The sequence below is a fragment of the Sander vitreus genome, unplaced genomic scaffold, assembly GCF_031162955.1.
Source record: "Sander vitreus isolate 19-12246 unplaced genomic scaffold, sanVit1 ctg232_1, whole genome shotgun sequence".
In the NCBI taxonomy this organism is placed as follows: domain Eukaryota; kingdom Metazoa; phylum Chordata; class Actinopteri; order Perciformes; family Percidae; genus Sander; species Sander vitreus.
In genome coordinates, this window is record NW_027595411.1 from 75,001 (window position 1) to 98,226 (window position 23,226).

The following is a 23,226-nucleotide window of genomic DNA, read 5'->3' on the forward strand; positions in this document are numbered from 1 at the left end:
CTTTAGGCACCAACACTCCTTACCAGGACATTTGGCGCTCTTCTACTTCCTCACCTTACTTCCTGCTCTGGTCCCGTCAGAACTACTACAACCACTAGAGGGCTCCACCACTACAGACCTAAATATAGGTCAGAACTACTACGACCACTAGAGGGCTCCACCACTACAGACCTAAATATAGGTCAGAACTACTACGACCACTAGAGGGCTCCACCACTACAGACCTAAATATAGGTCAGAACTACTACGGCCACTAGAGGGCTCCACTACTACAGACCTAAATATAGGTCAGAACTACTACGGCCACTAGAGGGCTCCACTACTACAGACCTAAATATAGGTCAGAACTACTACGGCCACTAGAGGGCTCCACCACTACAGACCTAAATATAGGTCAGAACTACTACGACCACTAGAGGGCTCCACCACTACAGACCTAAATATAGGTCAGAACTACTACAGCCACTAGAGGGCTCCACCACTACAGACCTAAATATAGGTCAGAACTACTACGACCACTAGAGGGCTCCACTACTACAGACCTAAATATAGGTCAGAACTACTACGGCCACTAGAGGGCTCCACTACTACAGACCTAAATATAGGTCAGAACTACTACAGCCACTAGAGGGCTCCACCACTACAGACCTAAATATAGGTCAGAACTACTACGACCACTAGAGGGCTCCACCACTACAGACCTAAATATAGGTCAGAACTACTACGACCACTAGAGGGCTCCACCACTACAGACCTAAATATAGGTCAGAACTACTACGACCACTAGAGGGCTCCACTACTACAGACCTAAATATAGGTCAGAACTACTACGGCCACTAGAGGGCTCCACTACTACAGACCTAAATATAGGTCAGAACTACTACGACCACTAGAGGGCTCCACCACTACAGACCTAAATATAGGTCAGAACTACTACGGCCACTAGAGGGCTCCACTACTACAGACCTAAATATAGGTCAGAACTACTACAGCCACTAGAGGGCTCCACCACTACAGACCTAAATACAGGTCAGAATGATGCTGGAACTAATGAGTTAGGGGGGACAGACTTGTCTCATTGGCTGGAGGATGGGGGGGAGTTTGTCAGACTCTTCTCATTGGCTGGAGGATGGGGGGGGAGTTTGTCAGACTCTTCTCATTGGCTGGAGGATGGGGGGGAGTTTGTCAGACTCTTCTCATTGGCTGGAGGATGTTCTTCACTTTAAACCTGAAGTTGAATGTTTTTGTCTGAATTGTTTTTTTGTGTGTGTGTGTGTGTGTGTGTGTGTGTGTGTGTGTGTGTCAGCTTGGGCGTCTGGAGTGCCTCTGCGCCTACTGGAACGTCAACAGTCCCATCTTTTATAAAGGATCATGGGAAAACATCGTGGTAAGTGGAAGTTGATCAGAGTCACAGCAAACAAACCAGTCAATCCATTCTTCCTAATTAAATCCACTCCTCTTCCTCCTCCTCCCCCTCCTCCTTTTCCTCCTCATCCTGCCCCTCCTTCTCCTCCCCCCCCTCCTCTTCCACTTCCTCCTCTTCCTCCTCCAGGATCAGCTGAAGTCTGGGATCAGCAGCAAAGATCAGGAGCTTCCTCACTATCAGTATAGTAGGTTCATCAAGTTCTATATGCTTACTCCAGTTTAAACCAGTTTATATGTCAGGTAAACCAGTTTATTCCAGTTTATGAACTCTCTAACTAAAGACGTATAGTTTGGTGAGTACTGATATAACAACAGAAGATAATCATCTTCTCTCTGATTCAGTCTTCAAGCCGATCTTCGCCTCGGCCAGAATGTGCATCAACCCGACGGCTGATCTGGAGCTCAAGAGTCCCAAAGCTAAGCTTCACCTGGAGGTCCAGAACATCGGCATAGAGATCACCAAACCACAGGTCAGACAGACAGGAAGGGAAGGAGACAGGTCAGATAGACAGACAGGGAGGGACACAGGTCAGACAGACAGACAGACAGACAGGGAGGGAGACAGGTCAGACAGACAGGTCAGTGTATATTGTGTGGTCTTTAATCTGTCTGTTGGTGATAATAATAACTGTTATGATATATATATATATATAGTAGGGCTGTCAAATGATTACATTTTTTTAATCGCGATTAATCGCATGTTTTATCACAATTAAAATTCTATTATTTTGCATTTCAGAACAGTTATTAAGTCCATATTAACAATGAAAGCCGTTCTTACCAGAGGATCTTAACTGGGAATCAAATGAATGCAAAGAAAGTGACTTTATGAACTTGACTATTATTTATTTACTGTAAACAAATGTGTGAATCTGTCATTATTGCACAATTCCTAGAAGTCCCTAACCTAACTGAGATGTAACACTAACACGTTGCTTATACAGTACAAACTAAATGGTCCAAAAACCAGATGTCACAGCAGGACATTTAACCTTTACATTTGTAACAAGGATTGAGAACAATTGACTGAGATGTAACACTAACAACCACCGTTAAGGCAAATGAGAGCAAAGTCCAGCCAGAGTCCATCTGGTGTTCAGTAACTCCTAAATAATGTAGATTCCTCTCTGACGTCCAGTGATCAGCGGTTAATGAGACAGAGTTTGGACTCTGCAGCTGTTCCTGTTTAGCTGCTTTCTCCGTGTCCTACAGGCTGTGTGGGGCTGCTGTCCCCCCCGACGGCCATGAGACAGGTCAGAACATGCCAACCGTAGTACGTCTTTAAGACCCGAGTCCTCTACGATGCTGACAGGTCTGCAGTTAGTTGCCACCCGTTTTGCATGAGCTGTAGTCATTTTTTTGGATTTGGTTTCATCCACAGGTCGGCAAGTAGCACTCTCCAAAATACTGCTTTACCTGAGCCCGCTAGCATCAACCTGAGTCACGTTAATATGCTTAGCTCGTAGCTGGTAGCTCCAGGTTGACGTGCTTCAGTGATATTTTAATTCAGCTTTACACAACGTGCATATGGTTTAGACTTGTCTACGAGCCGTCAGGAGTTTTTTTTTAAAAGAAAAGCGCCATCAGAAGTGTGTTGCTGCTGTCTTTCTCCGTGCCGGCAGCCTGCCTGCATTCTGCAGCAGAAGATGTGTTATGAAGAAGTACGGCAGCACCAAAGGGTCAACATAGTAGCCGTGAGGCACGACGCAAAGCCGAGGGACGTGTAAAATAAATTAATCGCATTGCGTCGGCCCTTAATCGCATCGCGATTAACGCATTAACGCTGACAGCCCTAATATATAGTATATTATATATTTTATATATAGTATATAGTTTATCATATATTATATATATAGTATATTATATATTTTATATATAGTTTATCATATATAATATATTGTGTTGTGTTCCAGTACCTGAGCCTGGTGGAGCTGCTGGAGGCGGTGGATTGTATGGTGAAGAATGCCCCCTACAGGAAGTTCAGGCCGGACGCCCCCGTCCACCGCAACGCCAAACTCTGGTCAGTCAACACACACCTTCATAATAATAATAATAATAATAATACATTACATTTAAAGCACTGAACACCCATACAGGTGTTTTCAGTCAATGAGACTGATATAGTCCCAGGACAGTGGGTGTCTTTAGACTGATTGGATATAGTCCCAGGACAGTGGGTGTGTTTAGACTGATTGGATATCTTCCCAGGACAGTGGGTGTGTTTAGACTGATTGGATATAGTCCCAGGACAGTGGGTGTGTTTAGACTGATTGGATATCTTCCCAGGACAGTGGGTGTGTTTAGACTGATTGGATATCTTCCCAGGACAGTGGGTGTGTTTAGACTGATTGGATATAGTCCCAGGACAGTGGGTGTCTTTAGGCTGATTGGATATCTTCCCAGGACAGTGGGTGTGTTTAGGCTGATTGGATGTCTTCCCAGGACAGTGGGTGTGTTTAGACTGATTGGATATAGTCCCAGGACATTGGGTGTGTTTAGGCTGATTGGATATAGTCCCAGGACAGTGGGTGTGTTTAGGCTGATTGGATAACTTCCCAGGACATTGGGTGTGTTTAGGCTGATTGGATATAGTCCCAGGACAGTGGGTGTGTTTAGGCTGATTGGATAACTTCCCAGGACAGTGGGTGTGTTTAGGCTGATTGGATATAGTCCCAGGACAGTGGGTGTGTTTAGGCTGATTGGATAACTTCCCAGGACAGTGGGTGTGTTTAGACTGATTGGCTATAGTCCCAGGACAGTGGGTGGATATAGTCCCAGGACAGTGGGTGTGTTTAGACTGATTGGATATAGTCCCAGGACAGTGGGTGTCTTTAGACTGATTGGCTATAGTCCCAGGACAGTGGGTGTGTTTAGGCTGATTGGATAACTTCCCAGGACAGTGGGTGTGTTTAGGCTGATTGGATTTAGTCCCAGGACAGTGGGTGTGTTTAGGCTGATTGGATAACTTCCCAGGACAGTGGGTGTGTTTAGGCTGATTGGATATAGTCCCAGGACAGTGGGTGTCTTTAGGCTGATTGGATAACTTCCCAGGACAGTGGGTGTGTTTAGACTGATTGGCTATAGTCCCAGGACAGTGGGTGTGTTTAGACTGATTGGATATAGTCCCAGGACAGTGGGTGTGTTTAGGCTGATTGGATATAGTCCCAGGACAGTGGGTGTGTTTAGACTGATCGATTGACATTTTCCTGAGTCTCTCTTTAGCTTTGTTGCACTTTAGGGCTGGACAAATGACAGCTTTATCATTCTTATTGGTAGAAAGAATGTGTGACCTAATTAATCCCCATCAACCTGAGCATAGTCTAATCAGCCAGAAGACCTGAAAACACCTGTGTGGGTGTTCAGAGGCTCTGAAGGATCTGAAACTGTTTTGGACGCTTGAGATGCTTGTTCTGAGTCAATGCGTAAGTGACAGGAGATGGTCGGCACGCCCAAAGTTTGGAGCTTTTTCCGTGGCTTTTTTCAACTGCAGTAACACTTTGGGTGTGTTTGTTTTCTCTGCCAGGTGAATGCACGGCTGTAACAGTGTGGGTGTGTTTGTTTTCTCTGCCTCTGCCAGGTGGAGGTACGGCTATAACAGCGTCCTGGAGGTGCAGGTCCGGCGCTACAGCCAGATGTGGTGCTGGTCCAACATCAGGCGGCACCGAGAGAACCTGAAGGCCTACAGGACGGCCTACAGGGACAAACTGCTGAGTCACAACAAGCCCAGCCCTGACACGGAGAAACACATCCAGGTGCTCGCTGGCGCTCAGATGTTCAAAATACACTAAACTAACTCGTTAGGAATGTGTGGTGTCTGACGTGCTGAGCGTGTGTGTGTGTGTGTGTGTCTGACGTGCTGACCGTGTGTGTGTTTGTCTGACGTGCTGACCGTGTGTGTTTGTGTGTGTATGTCTGACGTGCTGACCGTGTGTGTGTGTGCGTGTGTGTCTGACATTCTGACCGTGTGTGTGTGTGTGTGTGTGCGCGCGTGTGTGTCTGACGTTCTGACCGTGTGTGTGTGTGTGTGTGTGTGTGTGTGTGTGTGTGTGTGTGTGTGTGTCTGACGTACTGACCGTGTGGTGTGTGTGTGTGTGTGTGTGTGTCTCCAGGATCTGGAGAAAGTTCTGGACGTCTTCAACATCACTCTGACCCGCCAGCAGGCCCAGATGGAGGTAAACTGTCTTTTTATTTTTTTGCATAACTTCTGGCCATAGCTGTATCCCTTCTAGCCACAACTCTCTCATTTCCTTTCTCTCTCTTTCCCTCTCTCCTTTCCTTCCTCCCTTTTCTTCTCTGCCCCTCTTCCTCCCTCTCTTCCTCCCCCTGTTGACTGGTTTTATCTCTGGTGTTTACATGAAGAAAGATATCATATTTGCTGTAACGAGGCGATAGATAAGATAAGAAGCCTTTGTGGCCGGGTTGGGTCAGTGGGTAGAGCAGGCGCACATATACTGAGAGGTTTATGCCTCGACGCAGAGGTCCAGGGTTTTAATCCGACCTGTGAAAATGTCCTGCATGTCTTCCCCCTCTCTCTCCCCTTTCTCACCTAGCTGTCCTTTCAAAATAAAGGCGGAAAAAGCCCAAAAAATAATCTTAAAAAAACAAAAAAAGATAAGAAGCCTTTATTGTCATTGTGATCCGCTTTAATGATATTATTATTATTATTATTATTATTATTGTTCCAGGTGATCCGGTCGGGACAGAAGGTGGTGAAGAAGAAGGCAGCGGTGCAGAAACAGGGAGGAGGAGGATTCTTCAGCGGCTTCTTTGGTAGAAAGACCAAGAAGGAGGAGCAGGAGCCAGTGGAGAACCAGGAGACGGAGAGTAAGTGAAAACAGTTAACCAATATGTGTCATAAGGCATAATGAGGTTATCTTGCTGTTTCACCACTGATCCCCTCAAACATACAACATGTGGGTCTCTGGGGGGTTCAGGTTCAGGGTACTTTAGTCCTTAAAGGTGCACTATGAGTTCCTGCATGGTTTCAGCGTGATTTCATTTTTGTCTCAAATGGTAGTCATCTCTCCTTGATCCGCTAGCTGCCTGCCCCCAGAACACACTGTGAAACAGCCCGGTCTCTGGAGACAACACAGGGGTTGTAAACGTCAAACAAACACTAGAGGCACAGGCTGTGCACCAAAATACAACAAACCACTCCAGTCATAGAGTCTGGATGTTCCCTGTAGCTGTGGGCTGAAGATGTGGGTCTCTGTGGGGTTCAGGTTCAGGGTACTTTAGTCCTTTAGAGGTGTCATAGAGTCTGGATGTTCCCTGTAGCTGTGGACTGAAGATGTGGGTCTCTGTGGGGTTCAGGTCATAGACATATATATAATGGAGCAGCAGACCCCGTGTCTCTGGACGGAGACCAGTGACGTCTCTTTCCCGCTGATGGCTGAGCGTTACTGAGCAGCCTCCAACTGAGCTTGAAGACGTAGATGTGACGTGAGCAACCTGTCTGAAAGTTGGAAGTCTTCTGGTAGCTGTGCCAAGAGAAATCTCAATCATTCCCAATCTAGCAGAGACGGAGAGCGTAGGTATATGTAAGGAGATAACATAGACACAGGCTCATTATTGATCACTAAAATGATAGTTAACATTAGTCATTACACTTAAACAGCTGATGGAAGTCCAAACTGCCTGAGAGCTTCTCCTGTACTATACGGTAACTCCTCTACTATGAGACAGGAAGTCTCGTGGTTATGATCCAATCGTTAGCCTATTGTTATAAAAACGTCTGCTACGGAGCCATAACGTGAGCTACAAGGTAATGGAGCCTTTTATACATTGTCGTGTTTCTTTAGAAATAAACAACGGACAAATAGAGTCTTTAAACGCTTCAGATGTAAAGGTATTCTCTGTCAAAGTGACGTCAGAATGAATGGCAGTCAATGGGATGCTAAAGGGGGGTGAGTGCTTGTTAGCATCAAAATGGCGCCATAGGAGCTACAGGTTATTGACAGATGCTTACCCCCTTGGTTCAGGTTCGGGGTTGGACGATCTGATGACTGCTGCGGAGAAGGAGAAACTCTACACGGCCATCGGCTACAGCGGCAGCTCATACAACCTCACTCTGCCCAAACAGGTCAGTTAGTACCACTAACCAGACAGGTCAGTTAATACCACTAACCCTAACAAGACAGGTCAGTTAGTACCATTAACCAAACAGGTCAGTTAGTACCACTAACCCTAACCAGACAGGTCAGTTAGTAGCACTAACCAGACAGGTCAGTTAGTACCACTAACCCTAACCAGACAGGTCAGTTAGTACCACTAACACTATCCAGACAGGTCAGTTAGTACCACTAACCCTAACCAGACAGGTCAGTTAGTACCACTAACCAGACAGGTCAGTTAGTACCACTAACCCTATCCAGACAGGTCAGTTAGTACCACTAACCAGACAGGTCAGTTAGTACCACTAACCAGACAGGTCAGTTAGTACCACTAACCCTATCCAGACAGGTCAGTTAGTACCACTAACCAGACAGGTCAGTTAATACCACTAACCCTAACCAGACAGGTCAGTTAGTACCATTAACCAAACAGGTCAGTTAGTACCACTAACCCTAACCAGACAGGTCAGTTAGTACCACTAACCAGACAGGTCAGTTAATACCACTAACCCTAACAAGACAGGTCAGTTAGTACCATTAACCAAACAGGTCAGTTAGTACCACTAACCCTAACCAGACAGGTCAGTTAGTAGCACTAACCAGACAGGTCAGTTAGTACCACTAACCCTAACCAGACAGGTCAGTTAGTACCACTAACACTATCCAGACAGGTCAGTTAGTACCACTAACCCTAACCAGACAGGTCAGTTAGTACCACTAACCAGACAGGTCAGTTAGTACCACTAACACTATCCAGACAGGTCAGTTAGTACCACTGACTGTGTGTGTGTGTGTGTGTGTGTGTGTGTGTGTGTGTGTGTGTGTGTGTCTGTCTGTGTGTGTGTGTGTGTGTGTGTGTGTGTGTGTGTGTGTGTGTGTGTGTGTGTGTGTGTGTGTGTGTGTGTGTGTGTGTGTGTGTCTGTCCTCTGTGTGTGTGTGTGTGTGTGTGTGTCTGTGTGTGTCTGTCTGTGTGTGTCTGTCTGTGTGTGTCTGTGTGTGTGTGTGTGTGTCTGTGTGTGTGTGTGTGTATGTGTCTGTCCTCTGTGTGTGTGTGTGTGTGTGTGTGTGTGTGTGTGTGCGTGTGTGTGTGTGTGTGTGTGTGTGCAGTACGTGGCTGTCGTGGTTACCTTCCAGCTGTTCAGGACCTCGGTGACGGTCAGAGAGCAGCAGGACGTCCCGGAGATCCTGAAGATCCAAATGATCGACCTGAGCACCAAAATCTCTCAGAGACCGGGAGCACAGGCCGTAAGGTCAGTGGTGGAGCCGGGCGGGGGTCAGGCTCATGCTGCGTTCCAGGCACACACACACACACACACACACACACACACACACACACACACACACACACACACACAGAGACAGACACACACACACACACACACACACACACACACACACACAAAGAGACACACACACACACACACACACACACACACACACACACACACACACACACACACACACACACACACACACACACACACACACAGACACACACACACACACACACACACACACACACACACAGAGACACACACACACACACACACACACACACAGACACACACACACACACACACACACACACACACACACACACACACACACACACACACACACACAGACAGACAGACAGACAGACAGACAGACACAGACAGACAGACAGACAGACACACACAGACAGACAGACAGACACAGACAGACAGACAGACAGACACACACACACACACACACACACACACACAGAGACAGACACACACACACACACACAGACACAGATAAACAACAATGGCGCCCCCTGTAGATGCTGTACAGATCCGGGGGTTAACGGTGAGAAATACGTAAAGTAATTCTGCAAATTGGAATCAAAGCAATACACATACGATTGTGTACTACTACAGGTTATGTTTATTAAATGAAGCCCAAAATATGTTGCAGACTAGAAATTGCTAGTAACAGCTAGTGCTAGCTAACGTCAACGTTAGGTAAGTGCTAGGGAACGCTAGCTAACGGGGGGGCGGGGTCAGTCAGGGTCAGGGGCGGAGCCAGGGTCATGCTCCTCGGGGACATTTTCACTGATCTTGAAGCGTGTTGTGTTGCAGGGTGGAGGTGGTTACCGTGGTTACAGCAGCGTGTGTGTTGCAGGGTAGAGGTGGTTACCGTGGTTACAGCAGCGTGTGTGTTGCAGGGTGGAGCTGGCCTTGGAGCACTGGCTGGTTACCGGGTTACAGCAGCAGGGGGCGGTCCCGTCTCTCATCGCCTCTCTGGGAGACTCTTCTTCTTCTCTGCTCAGCGTGGTGTTTGAGGTCAACCCCGAGGAGAGCGCCGCTGACCAGCTGCTCCGAGTCCACTCGCAGCCCGTTGAGATCGCCTACGACGCGGTAAACACGCCATGTTCTCCGTCTGTTCTGTCTGTTCTCTGTCTATTCTCTGTCTGTTCTGTCTGTTTTATGTCTGTTCTGTCTGTTCTCTGTCTGTTCTCTGTCTGTTCTCTGTCTGTTCTGTCTGTTCTCTGTCTGTTCTGTCTGTTCTCTGTCTGTTCTCGTTCTGTTCTCTGTCTGTTCTGTCTGTTCTCTGTCTGTTCTCTGTCTGTTCTGTCTGTTCTGTCTGTTCTGTCTGTTCTCTGTCTGTTCTGTCTGTTCTGTTTGTTCTCTGTCTGTTCTGTCTGTTCTCTGTCTGTTCTGTCTGTTCTCTGTCTATTCTCTGTCTGTTCTGTCTGTTTTATGTCTGTTCTGTCTGTTCTCTGTCTGTTCTCTGTCTGTTCTGTCTGTTTTATGTCTGTTCTGTCTGTTCTCTGTCTGTTCTCTGTCTGTTCTCTGTCTGTTCTGTCTGTTTTATGTCTGTTCTGTCTGTTCTCTGTCTGTTCTCTGTCTGTTCTGTCTGTTTTATGTCTGTTCTGTCTGTTCTCTGTCTGTTCTCTGTCTGTTCTCGTTCTGTTCTCTGTCTGTTCTGTCTGTTCTCTGTCTGTTCTCTGTCTGTTCTGTCTGTTCTCTGTCTGTTCTCTGTCTGTTCTCTGTCTGTTCTGTCTGTTTTATGTCTGTTCTGTCTGTTCTCTGTCTGTTCTCTGTCTGTTCTGTCTGTTCTCTGTCTGTTCTCGTTCTGTTCTCTGTCTGTTCTGTCTGTTCTCTGTCTGTTCTGTCTGTTCTGTCTGTTCTGTCTGTTCTCTGTCTGTTCTGTCTGTTCTGTTTGTTCTCTGTCTGTTCTGTCTGTTCTCTGTCTGTTCTGTCTGTTCTCTGTCTATTCTCTGTCTGTTCTGTCTGTTTTATGTCTGTTCTGTCTGTTCTCTGTCTGTTCTCTGTCTGTTCTGTCTGTTTTATGTCTGTTCTGTCTGTTCTCTGTCTGTTCTGTCTGTTCTCTGTCTGTTCTCTGTCTGTTCTGTCTGTTCTGTCTGTTCTGTCTGTTCTCTGTCTGTTCTCTGTCTGTTCTCTGTCTGTTCTGTCTGTTCTCTGTCTGTTCTGTCTGTTCTGTCTGTTCTCTGTCTGTTCTGTCTGTTCTGTTTGTTCTCTGTCTGTTCTGTCTGTTCTCTGTCTGTTCTGTCTGTTCTCTGTCTGTTCTCTGTCTGTTCTGTCTGTTTTATGTCTGTTCTGTCTGTTCTCTGTCTATTCTCTGTCTGTTCTGTCTGTTCTCTGTCTGTTCTCTATCTGTTCTCTGTCTGTTCTGTCTGTTCTCTGTCTGTTCTGTCTGTTCTCCTGGAGACAGAGTGTAACCAATCAGTGATTGAGGCTGTGTGTGTGAAACGTGACTTCCTGCTGTCTGTCCTCCAGCTGACGGTGAACAGCATGGCCGACTTCTTTCAGACGGGGAAAGGTTTGGATCTGGAGGTCCTGACCTCGGCCACGCTCTCCAAACTGGAGGAGTTCAAAGAGAAGACTGCCACAGGTCTGTTTCATCATCACACATCAACAGCTGGACCAGGACCCAGTAGGGGCCAGTCTATGATTAATGAAGACCAGGACCCAGTACGGGCCAGTCTATGATTAATGAAGACCTGAACCCAGTAGGGGCCAGTCTATGATTAACGAAGACCAGGACCCAGTAGGGGCCAGTCTATGATTAATGAAGACCTGAACCCAGTAGGGGGCAGTCTATGATTAATGAAGACCTGAACCCAGCAGGGGCCAGTCTATGATTAATGAAGGCCTGAATCCAGTAGGGGCCAGTCTCTAGAGAAGATGGATGTCTGGTGGTCTAGAGAAGATGGTGGTCTAGAGAAGATGAATGTCTGGTGGTCTAGAGAAGATGGATGTCTGGTGGTCTAGAGAAGATGGTGGTCTAGAGAAGATGAATGTATGGTGGTCTAGAGAAGATGGATGTCTGGTGGTCTAGAGAAGATGGTGGTCTAGAGAAGATGAATGTCTGGTGGTCTAGAGAAGATGGATGTCTGGTGGTCTAGAGAAGATGGTGGTCTAGAGAAGATGGATATCTGGTGGTCTAGAGAAGATGGTGGTCTAGAGAAGATCGTGGTCTGGTGGTCTCTAGAGAAGATGGTGGTCTCTAGAGAAGATGATGGTCTGGTGGTCTCTAGAGAAGATGGTGGTCTCTAGAGAAGATGATGGTCTGGTGGTCTCTAAAGAAGATGGTGGTCTCTAGAGAAGATGATGGTCTGGTGGTCTAGAGAAGGTGACTGTCTGCTGTGTCTTCAGGTTTGTCTCACATCATTGAGACCAGGAAGGTTTTGGACCTGAGGATCGATCTGAAGCCGTCCTACCTGCTCATCCCAAAGTCTGGTTTCTATAGCAACACCTCAGACCTCCTCATCGTGGACTTCGGCAGCTTACAGGTCAGTTCAAACCTTTTCTTCTGTGTGTGTGTGTGTGTGTGTGTGTGTGTGTGTGTGTGTGTGTGTGTGTGTGTGTGTGTGTGTGTGTGTGTGTGTGTGTGTGTGTGTGTGTGTGTGTGTGTGTGTGTGTGTGTGTGTGTGTGTGTGTGTGTGTGTGTGTGTAGTTGAACAGTGTGTGTGTGTGTGTGTGTGTGTGTGTGTGTGTGTGTATTTGAACTGTGTGTGTGTGTGTAGTTGCAGTGTGTGTGTGTGTGTGTGTGTGTGTGTGTGTGTGTGTAGTTGAACAGTGTGTCTCTAGTTGAACAGTGTGTGTGTGTGTGTGTGTGTGTTTGTAGTTGAACAGTGTGTGTGCGTGTGTTTCTATTTGAACAGTGTGTGTGTGTAGTTGAACAGTGTGTGTTTCTATTTGAACAGTGTGTGTGTGTAGTTGAACAGTGTGTGTTTCTATTTGAACAGTGTGTGTGTGTGTGTGTTTCTATTTGAACAGTGTGTGTGTGTAGTTGAACAGTGTGTGTTTCTATTTGAACAGTGTGTGTGTGTGTGTGTGTGTTTCTATTTGAACAGTGTGTGTGTGTAGTTGAACAGTGTGTGTTTCTATTTGAACAGTGTGTGTGTGTGTGTGTTTCTATTTGAACAGTGTGTGTGTGTAGTTGAACAGTGTGTGTTTCTATTTGAACAGTGTGTGTGTGTAGTTGAACAGTGTGTGTTTCTATTTGAACAGTGTGTGTGTGTAGTTGAACAGTGTGTGTTTCTATTTGAACAGTGTGTGTGTGTGTGTTTCTATTTGAACAGTGTGTGTGTGTAGTTGAACAGTGTGTGTGGGTGTGTGTGTGTGTGTGTGTTTCTATTTGAACAGTGTGTGTGTGTGTGTGTGTGTAGTTGAACAGTGTGTGTGTTTTTCTAGTTGAACAGTGTGTGTGTAGTTGAACACTGTGTGTGTGTGTGTGTGTGTGTGTGTGTGTGTGTGTTTCTATTTGAAAAGTGTCTGTGTGTGTGTGTGTGTGTGTGTCTCTAGTTGAACAGTGTGTGTGTGTGTGTGTTTGTGTGTGTTTCTAGTTGAATTGTGTGTGTGTGTGTATCTCTCTAGTTGAACACTGTGTGTGTGTGTTGTGTGTGTCTCTAGTTGAACAGTGTGTGTGTGTGTGTGTGTGTGTGTGTAGTTGAACACTGTGTGTGTGTGTGTGTGTGTTTCTATTTGAAAAGTGTGTGTGTGTGTGTGTGTGTCTCTAGTTGAACAGTGTGTCTGTGTGTGTTTCTAGTTGAATTGTGTGTGTGTGTGTGTGTCTCTCTAGTTGAACACTGTGTGTGTGTGTGTGTGTGTTTGTGTGTGTGTTTCTAGTTGAATTGTGTGTGTGTGTCTCTCTAGTTGAACAGTGTGTGTGTGTGTTGTGTGTGTCTCTAGTTGAACAGTGTGTGTGTGTGTGTGTTTCTAGTTGAATTGTGTGTGTGTGTGTGTGTGTCTCTCTAGTTGAACACTGTGTGTGTGTGTTGTGTGTGTCTCTAGTTGAACAGTGTGGAGCAGAGCGGTCCGTCTTCTCCCTCCTCCTCTCTGGAGGAAATCATGGATCGAGCCTACGAGAGATACAACGTGGAGCTACGACGAGTTCAGGTGCTCTACAGCAAATCAGGTACGCATGCACGCACAGACACACACGCACAGACCCGCACACACGCACACACAGACATACACACACACACAGACCCACACACACACACGCATACACACACACATCTGGAAGTCCATGTTTGATGAAATGAGTGGTGAATGATTCCAGGTCAGTAATAATAACTCAACAGCTGTTTTATGAAATGATTCCAGGTGAGGGCTGGAAGTCCGCTCGGCTGCAGGGTTCGTCCATCCAGCACATCCTCCAGCCGATGGACTTCACCGTGCAGCTGGCTAAATGTATGGTGGAGAAAGACGCCCGCATGCCCAGGTAGGCCTCTCACCTGGGGACACATGTCCATCGTCCCTGTGCTCACAGACCTAAACCATGTTCTAATCTGGTGTGTCTGGGCTGCAGGTTCAAGGTGTCAGGGGAGCTTCCGCTGCTCTACGTTAAGATCTCGGACCAGAAGATCCACAGCGTTCTAGATCTGGTCGACAGCATCCCGCTGCCCAACATGGGCTCCCCCCCCTCCACCCCCACAGAAAAGGTACACTTGGTACAGTCCAGCAGCACCAACCAGTAACTAGAACTGTCATTCTGAGCAGTTTGTACCAAGTTAAAGTTCAATCAGTGAGTTTAGGAGAGTAACGAAGAAAAGAAGAGGGAGACGGGACGATTAGGAGGAGTTAAAAGGAGTTACGGGGAGTTAGCGGTAGTGTTAGAAACATTCAGCAGAGTTTCAGGGCGAGTGATAGCCGCCATTTTAGAAGATTAAAGAGGAATAGTGAGGGAGTTTCAGGAGAAGTCTGAGGAGATGTTTAGAGAGGAGTGATGGACAGAAGTCTGAGGAGATGTTGGGGATATTTAGAGAGATATCTGAGGAGATGTTGGGGATGTTTAGAGAGATATCTGAAGAGATGTTGAGGATATTTAGAGAGATATCTGAAGAGATGTTGAGGATATTTAGAGAGATATCTGAGGAGATGTTGGGGATATTTAGAGAGATATCTGAGGAGATGTTGAGGATATTTAGAGAGATATCTGAGGAGATGTTGGGGATATTTAGAGAGATATCTGAGGAGATGTTGGGGATATTTAGAGAGATATCTGAGGAGATGTTGGGGATATTTAGAGAGATATCTGAGGAGATGTTGAGGATATTTAGAGAGATATCTGAGGAGATGTTGGGGATATTTAGAGAGATATCTGAGGAGATGTTGAGGATATTTAGAGAGATATCTGAGGAGATGTTGAGGGATATTTAGAGAGATATCTGAGGAGATGTTGAGGATATTTAGAGAGATATCTGAGGAGATGTTGGGGATATTTAGAGAGATATCTGAGGAGATGTTGGGGATATTTAGAGAGATATCTGAGGAGATGTTGGGGATATTTAGAGAGATATCTGAGGAGATGTTGGGTATATTTAGAGAGTAGTCTGAGGAGATGTTGGGGATATTTAGAGAGATATCTGAGGAGATGTTGGGGATATTTAGAGAGATATCTGAGGAGATGTTGGGGATATTTAGAGAGATATCTGAGGAGATGTTGGGTATATTTAGAGAGTAGTCTGAGGAGTTTTCTGATGTCACCATATTTGGGCGTGTTTTCTGCTCCAGGTGCGATCATTTCCAGGAGCCAGACCCCGCCCCCTCAGTCTTAGCCCCGCCCCATTCCTTGACACCATGGAAACAGGTCAGTGCTGCCCCCCTTTGATTGGCTGTTTAACATGTTTAAATCATCAGTCCATATGTTTATAACTATTAAACTACTAAAATAATCATTTAATGTGTGGATTATGTTCTGGATGAGAGAAAACATTTAAAAAGATGTCTGTAGGAGATCAAAGATTTCATCATATATTAAGGCATTAAATAAATAATGATTATTAATATTAATAAAGAGCTTTTCTTTCTATTCCATTTGCACCAAATCACACTTTTTTCCAGGAAATCCCAGATTGTTCCTCACGTTTGAACTTTTAAACATGGACAGAGACACCAGTCTTTTCTGGATCTTTTCTGGATCTTTTGTGGGTCCAACAACTCAACAATTTTCAGTGTCCTGTCCCAGAGGAGAAAAGAAACTAGAACATATTCACATTTAACAAGCTGACATCACACTAGTTGACCTGTTTCATCATAACAGTGAAACAGAAGAGTTACAGATGAGTTTAATAGTTGATAACTGTACATTGTTCTGATCCTGATCACCTTTGTGTCTCAGATTCAGAAGAAGACGTCGTCAGTGAGAAGTCTGCAGATGAGGATCAGCAGCGCTCGGCGCTCGAGGAACTCACAGACCTTCACTTCAAGTTCGAGGTCAAAGAGGTTAGTCGTCATGTGACTAGTCAGCCTCTTTACAGCCTCAAACTTTAGATTGTTTTTTTTTACTTTTCCTGCTAGAGATTTCCCACCGTGGTCAGAAAGAACAGAGACACACACACACACACACACACACACACACACACACTTGTTCTGCAAGCTGTCACATTTTGCACCATATTTACCTTGATACAGGTGCTGCTTGTGGCTGTGGTGTGTTCAGGTGCTGTCAGTAGTGACTGTGGTGTGTTCAGGTGCTGTTAGTAGTGACTGTGGTGTGTTCAGGTGCTGTCAGTAGTGACTGTGGTGTGTTCAGGTGCTGCTGGAGCTGACCCGGCAGGCGGACCTGGAGAAGACTGTTCTGTCTCTCAGCGTATGTCAGCTGGGAGCTGAAGGGAAGAGGCGGAGCTTCGACCTGAGCGTCTCCGCGTACCTGCGCAGAGTCACGCTCGACTACTGCGACGTCCCAGGTAACATGAACACATCTATTAGCATCTTTATATCATAAACAACCTTGGATGGCCCAGAGTCACGCTCGACTACTGCACCATCTAGTGGACGGGACCAGCAGTTGATGTTTGTGTTGAAGTGCGTTTTATTGGGTTTAAATGTGCTTTTGTTTTTCAGATGGGAAGAATCTGCACCTAATGAGCTGTTCGGAGCAGCAGTGCTCCGACCTGCTGAAGGTGGACTTCGTCAAGGTGAGAAACCTCAGAATCTCGGTCTCAGGGTTGGGATGGACATCATTGATCTCTGAGCTGCAGGGAACTGTTAACATGTTAGTCCAAGCTGAGGTTTAATCAAGCAGAACACCAACCCCTGAACCCTTCTGTCAGTGCACTAACAGCAGTACACAGTGTTCACTACGTACTGACTGGCATGGTGCGTAAATATCGACAGGGAAGTTTTGTTTCAAATTGCCGTGGTTATGCACATGTCATCCCTTCTTCTTCTTAGTCTGTGAAGTTGTAACCCAGGCAGAGCGTCCCCGCCACCTGTTGTTTGTTCCTGCCTCGTTCTTGATATTTTAATTAAAAATTAATGTGATTTATATATTGACTGTTTCACGGGAGGATAAGAAGATTGCTTTATCTCAACTTATAATTTTCTTTTCTAGATAAACTGAGCATTTCATAAAGGCACAAAACATCATATGTACTTGTGTTAGAATACCTTTATGCACCACTGTGTGATTGTTAATTCTTCTTGCAAAGTGGAATATTATATTTATTAAATGAGATATTATTTCTTCATACAGTGACAATACTGTCTGTCTGTGTGTGTGTGTGTATGTGTGTGTGTGTGTGTGTGTGTGTGTGTGTGTGTGTGTGTGTGTGTGTGTGTGTGTGTGTGTGTGTGTGTGTGTGTGTGTGTATGTGTGTCTGTCTGTCTGTGTGTGTGTGTGTGTGTGTGTGTGTGTGTGTGTGTATGTCTGTCTGTCTGTCTGTGTGTGTGTGTATGTGTAGGCCGACCCCAGCGGACCGAGCTTCCAGACTATGTTCAACAACACGGAGCAAACTCTGAAGGTGGGTGGAGGAGGTTTCCGTAGTTTCCATAACTTTTAGTCCCTAAAGACATAATCAGAAGTCATGGGGCGGATGCAAGGGGTATGTCCCCCCAATATTTAGAAGAGGTACATTTGTCCCCCCTTAAAAAAATAACCTACTCCCCAAAAGAGGTAAAAACAACCGTTTAGTGGGCTGAAAAATGTTTATATCATTCTTACCTGTAAATATGTTTTCCAACAATTTCAGACACCCCTACGGGACCAAACCATGTTATCCTTGCAGCACACGCCATAAACGGGCGTGTGCTTGTTCTTTAACAGATTTGTTGTTGAGATGTACATGATTGCAAAATTAAACCTCCCGAAACACTTTAAGAAGTTAAGCTGTGTTTAACCCGGAGAGACCACAGTCTTAATTAGGTTCTGGGGACTTTATTTCAACCCCCAAAAAGTCCCTGATCAGAGGAAAGTACTAAAACCTTCTTGGTGTTAGTGAGGTCATGTGCATCAGCGTTCTGAATCAGCTGCAGCTGTCTGATTGATTTTTTTAGGGAGACCTGTAAAGACACCGTTACAGTAGTCAAGTCTACTGAAGATAAAAGCATGGACAAGTTTTTCCAAATCCTTCCGAGACATAAGTCCTTTAACCCTTGATATATTACATGTCATTTATATTATATTTATTATATTATTATATTATATATTCTTAAGGTGATATAGGCTGACTTTGTAATTGTCTTAATGTGGCTTTTAAAGGTGCTGTAGGTAGGATTGTGAAGATCCAGGACTTAGCCAAACAATTTGAAAATCAACAACTTCTCAGCCCCTCCCCCCTTTCTGCTAAAGCCCAAAATGGTCTCCTACGCCCCTCCCCCCACAAGGGACAGACACCCACCCTTAGACACCCCCCCTGGCCCTGATTGGTGCATCTGAACAGTTAGACACCCCCCCTGGCCCTGATTGGTGCATCTGAACAGGGAGCACTACAGGCTTTGGGGTAGAGCCAGAGGAGCTGATTATTTTAATGACCTGCTTCCTGTAGTTCTACTAGAACATCGGGTCAGTTTCAGCAGATATGACAGAAAGGGAGTTTTAGAAGTCTCACCTACTGCACCTTTAAAGGAATTCCCTCCCAGAACACCTGAGAGCTCCACAAACAAATAAAATGTATTATTATTATTATTATTATTATTATTATTATTATTATTATTATTAGCTCTCAGTCTATGACTACACAGAGATTTCTGGCTTTGTCCGTTGTTTTTAACATTGCTGTTTGAAGCTGAGCGCTGACTTTAATCGTTTTAGTTAGTTTTGTCTTTGTTGAATTAAAGAGCGTTCTGGCACATCCAATCATTGATTTGTTCAATGCACTAACTCAGTGTTTGTATCTGGTGATTTGGTTTTGTAAATGTGTGTGTCGTCTGCATAATATGGTAACTTATTTTGTTGTCTTCCATAATCTTGAAGATGAAGATATTCAGAGGATAAGAATGGTGAATAATTTCAGATATAATCAGGAAAAATCTAAATCTAATGTGAAGATTGAAAAGAAATGATCTAATTATAATATTCCAGCTCCCCAGAGGATGACCTTTTTTTTTTAAGATAATTTTTTGGGCATTTTTAGGCCTTTATTGACAGGACAGCTGAAGAAATGAAAGGGGAGAGAGGGGGGGGGGAATGACCTGCAGCAAAGGGCCGCAGGTCGGAGTCAAACCCACGGCCGCTGCGTCAAGGAGTAAACCTCTATATATGGGCGCCCGGTCTACCAACTGAGCTAACCGGGCGCCCAGAGGATGACCACTTGTTTTTATTTACTCTGTGAGCTTTCCTCTAGCGCCCCCTTCAGGACCAGTTAACATGGTGTCAGTTAGACTTCATGGTGACAGGAAGAGGTCAAAAGTATTGACTAGTCACATTGTCTCTTCTGGATTCAAGGCCTTTTTATTACGGCAAAAAACAGTCAAGTTAATAACAACTACCTCCCTTTTGTCTTTGTTTAATTTCAGAAAGTTCTGGCACAATCACTGATTAGATCACTGCACTTCCTCAGTGTTTGGATCTGGTGACGTGGTTATATTTGTGTGTTTCAGGTGGAGTTTTCCTCTCTGGACTTCCTCCTTCACACTAAAGCTCTGCTGTCGACCATCAGCTACCTGAGTGGCGCCGTGCCACCACAGCTTGCTGCTGCTGGCGACCGAGACAGCAGACGACAGGTGGAGAAGGTCGGGCCGGGCCGGACAGGTGAGTCCAGGTGAGTCTGCTCACAGGTGTGTCTGATGTTCAGTGTCTGACAGGAAGTGTTTGTCTCTCTCTGCAGTGTCTAAAGGAGCCAAAGATGGCGGCGTGTTCAGCTTCAAGATGTTCGCCGTGTTGGGCTGTTTCCACGTGGAGGTTTGTGACGATTGCTGCAGCATCGCCGACATCAGAGTCCAAGGTACGGACAACCCGTTCTCACTCCGAACTCGGTGTTTGGACAGTGGCTGTCAGCGTGTGAAGCGATGAAAAGTGTGTTTGTAGAACCGTACCATAAGGGGGAATACTGCGTAGGGAGGTTGGTCGGGGGGGGGGGGAGAATGTGTCAAACACAGGACTTCCACCCAGGAGACCATGTCCCGCGTGTGTCTATTAACCGTCCCGTTACTCCTGCGAGTCACGGAAACGTAAGCCCACCCACGACCTTTTCCTTAACATAACTGCGTCAAAAGGGACGGCAATAGTTCCGACCAAGCACGTTTAGATAAAGCGCGTTATATGACGCTGAAGGAGACTTTTAGCGTCAATAACAACGATAAAGATACCTGACCAAGCGACCGTATTTTATGAGATAGGAGTGAGAATCTGTTGGTACGGAAACCGGTACATACAAACATAAAGGAGCATCTTTCAGTTTCTGAGCCCCGCAGATCTGGAACAAACTCCCAGAACTCTTGAGATGTGAACCAACTGCATCTAACTATCCAACACCTAACGTTTCCCATGAAGGTGAAAGCATGTACTGCCCTACTCTGCCTCTGATTGGCTTACTCTGGTATTCCTACCCTAACCCAACCAATCTCACTCCTCATGGCTAACCCCTTGTCCTGTCCAGGGGCTCCTTTAATCTCTTTTTAAAGACGTTATACTAGGACTGTAACAATTATTAAATAATTGTCTAACTGCAATTATTTTAAATAACCGTGGTTATTTTGTATAACCGCAATCAAAGCATTAGAGCATTTTTTTTATGAAATTGTTCACACTTTTGTTTGGATCCATCTGCAATACCGGCATAGCATCACCTAACACTAACGTTAGCTGGCCTGTGATACTGTGGATTCCTACCAGAGGAAGCCCCGCCCACAATTGCAAGTCCAGTCAGCTTTTGAACGTTAAAAATCCACGAAGCACCTTAACATGTGTTTAAGCAATGTAGTTAGTCCATCTGTGTTGTTTAATCTACTATGGTGCTTTGTTTAATTATTAACGTTACGTTAAATGATGGTGCTGTAGCGGAGATGGCCGTCATTCATTAGCATTATGCTAACGTAGTTCTACGGGGATTTGTGCTTTTATTTTTCTTATCTGTACAGAACAACTTGTTTGCTAACATTAGCTCAGGTCCTAAGGGGTATGACTGTTGATGTTAATTGTTTACATGTGCCAAATTGTAATTATATAAGTGATGATTGGTCAACTGTTGAGCTAAAGCTATGCTAGCGGCAGATGTCACTTGTTGTCATAGCAACTGCAAACATCCTGGGCTGTATCCGTCTAAAGCCTGAGATATTTAACACGCTCTATTTTTGTTTATGATTAATGCTTTGTTTTTAATTGAGGGGAATACATGTTCTACTTTAATTTTTTTTGTTCATTTAAGCAAAAAATACAATGTTTTATGATAACAAAGAGGTGTGATTTACTTTGTAGGCTGTGAACCTGCGTATCTGGGTCACATAACAGTGATATGTAACGAAAGATGTATCCTGGGATTCATTTTGATTTGATTGATTTAATTTTATCAAGAATACCTTACCTTACACATGAAAAGACATAAAATACAATCGAGGATAAAAACAATAAAGTCCAGGACTTATTTCCATTGTGGTCCTCAACACATAACATCAGGACAATACACTTACAGAGTTTGTGATAATCAATGACATAATTCTTAAATAAAAACGGTAACTGGCCCCCTGCTCTATTCAGCTATAATTTACCGGTCTAACTTGTTCCACTGAACTGCCCCTATATATATATATGTATGTGTATATATATATATATATATATATATATATATATATATATATATATATATATATATATATATATATATACGAGTACACGAGTGTACACACAAGTGTAAATATTGTGTGTATCCTTCACCTTAGTAATAAGACACACTTATTTGTTTAACAACTTTTAATTTGTTTTAAAAGTAATAAATAAATAAATTTATTTATTACTTTATTAAATTATTTCACAGAAAGAGACAATTAAATTGTTAATCGTAATGATTTCTGAGACAATTAATTGTCCAGCAACATTTGGAACTGTTATAAGGCTACTTTATACCTTTTTAAATTGTCTTTTCAAGAACTGAACAAGGTTTTTTTAAGGAGTTTTATTATGTTTTTTTGGTCCCCTTGCTATGCTGCTCATGGACGCTACGCTTAAACCCAAACCTAACCAATCCAACCAACGAAGACAAGGAGTAGTAGCCAATTGGAGGCAGAGTAGGGCGGGACAAGCCTTCTCCATCTTAGGAAACAGATAGACCTTTTTCACAGCAGACATGTTGACATGTCATAGTAGGAACAGCACAGGTATATTCAAACCCATTAATGCTGGCTGCATTCCACTTAGGAGAGGTCCTGGTGTTGTTCATGCTGACTCACTGAAATATCTCACTGGGACACTAGATGGACCTGAGCCATCATTAAGGTTATCAATTTCAGCTGTGCTCTTCCTGCTATGATAAGTCAACATGTCTGCTGTGAAGAAGCTCCATCCTCTACCTCTTTGTTCTTTTAAATCTGTTGGGCTCATTTAGAAATGGTCATTCCTACACTTCTACACATCTAAAGTCTATTAAATCTACCTGCGTTTTGTTTTTAAAAATGTATTTTCTGTTAATTTCTGTTTGTTTATACTTATGTAATCTTTGCTCTATAAATAAATTGCCTTGGCTTACAAACTGAACCTGATGTGACTCCTGCAGGGATTGACGCGTCGGTGTTGGTGCAGGCCAAGGAGACGGAGGTGTTCGCTCGCCTCCGAGACATCGTGGTCACAGACGTCCACCCCAAAACCGTCCACAGAAAGGTCTGTTTTTTCATTTAACTTTTATTTAACCAGGTAGGCCGTTGAGAACAGGTTCTCATTTACAACAGCGACCTGGCCAAGACAAGCATAAGCGTACAAGACAACATATAGTTTCACATTTAACATAGTACAAGAAAACAGAATACAATGGGCTACAAAG

The 23,226-nt window shown here is 44.7% G+C and overlaps 1 protein-coding gene across 3 annotated transcripts in view; it reads left to right on the plus strand.

Annotated features, from left to right (window-relative positions):
* Positions 1 to 23,226, plus strand: part of vps13c (vacuolar protein sorting 13 homolog C) — a 103,933-nt gene that overhangs the window by 9,047 nt on the left and 71,660 nt on the right. For all 3 annotated transcript variants that reach the window (XM_078244399.1, XM_078244397.1, XM_078244398.1), the window contains exons 9-31: positions 1,307 to 1,387; positions 1,553 to 1,610; positions 1,768 to 1,895; positions 3,339 to 3,445; positions 5,003 to 5,177; positions 5,535 to 5,597; positions 6,111 to 6,249; positions 7,407 to 7,507; positions 8,646 to 8,788; positions 9,727 to 9,919; positions 11,303 to 11,417; positions 12,182 to 12,318; positions 13,823 to 13,946; positions 14,138 to 14,255; positions 14,343 to 14,475; positions 15,548 to 15,623; positions 16,155 to 16,258; positions 16,569 to 16,722; positions 16,880 to 16,953; positions 17,719 to 17,778; positions 19,856 to 20,006; positions 20,083 to 20,199; positions 22,963 to 23,066. In XM_078244399.1, the coding sequence (XP_078100525.1) occupies positions 1,307 to 1,387; positions 1,553 to 1,610; positions 1,768 to 1,895; positions 3,339 to 3,445; positions 5,003 to 5,177; positions 5,535 to 5,597; positions 6,111 to 6,249; positions 7,407 to 7,507; positions 8,646 to 8,788; positions 9,727 to 9,919; positions 11,303 to 11,417; positions 12,182 to 12,318; positions 13,823 to 13,946; positions 14,138 to 14,255; positions 14,343 to 14,475; positions 15,548 to 15,623; positions 16,155 to 16,258; positions 16,569 to 16,722; positions 16,880 to 16,953; positions 17,719 to 17,778; positions 19,856 to 20,006; positions 20,083 to 20,199; positions 22,963 to 23,066 (2,655 nt within the window). The remainder of the gene's footprint in view (positions 1 to 1,306; positions 1,388 to 1,552; positions 1,611 to 1,767; positions 1,896 to 3,338; positions 3,446 to 5,002; positions 5,178 to 5,534; positions 5,598 to 6,110; positions 6,250 to 7,406; positions 7,508 to 8,645; positions 8,789 to 9,726; positions 9,920 to 11,302; positions 11,418 to 12,181; positions 12,319 to 13,822; positions 13,947 to 14,137; positions 14,256 to 14,342; positions 14,476 to 15,547; positions 15,624 to 16,154; positions 16,259 to 16,568; positions 16,723 to 16,879; positions 16,954 to 17,718; positions 17,779 to 19,855; positions 20,007 to 20,082; positions 20,200 to 22,962; positions 23,067 to 23,226) is intronic.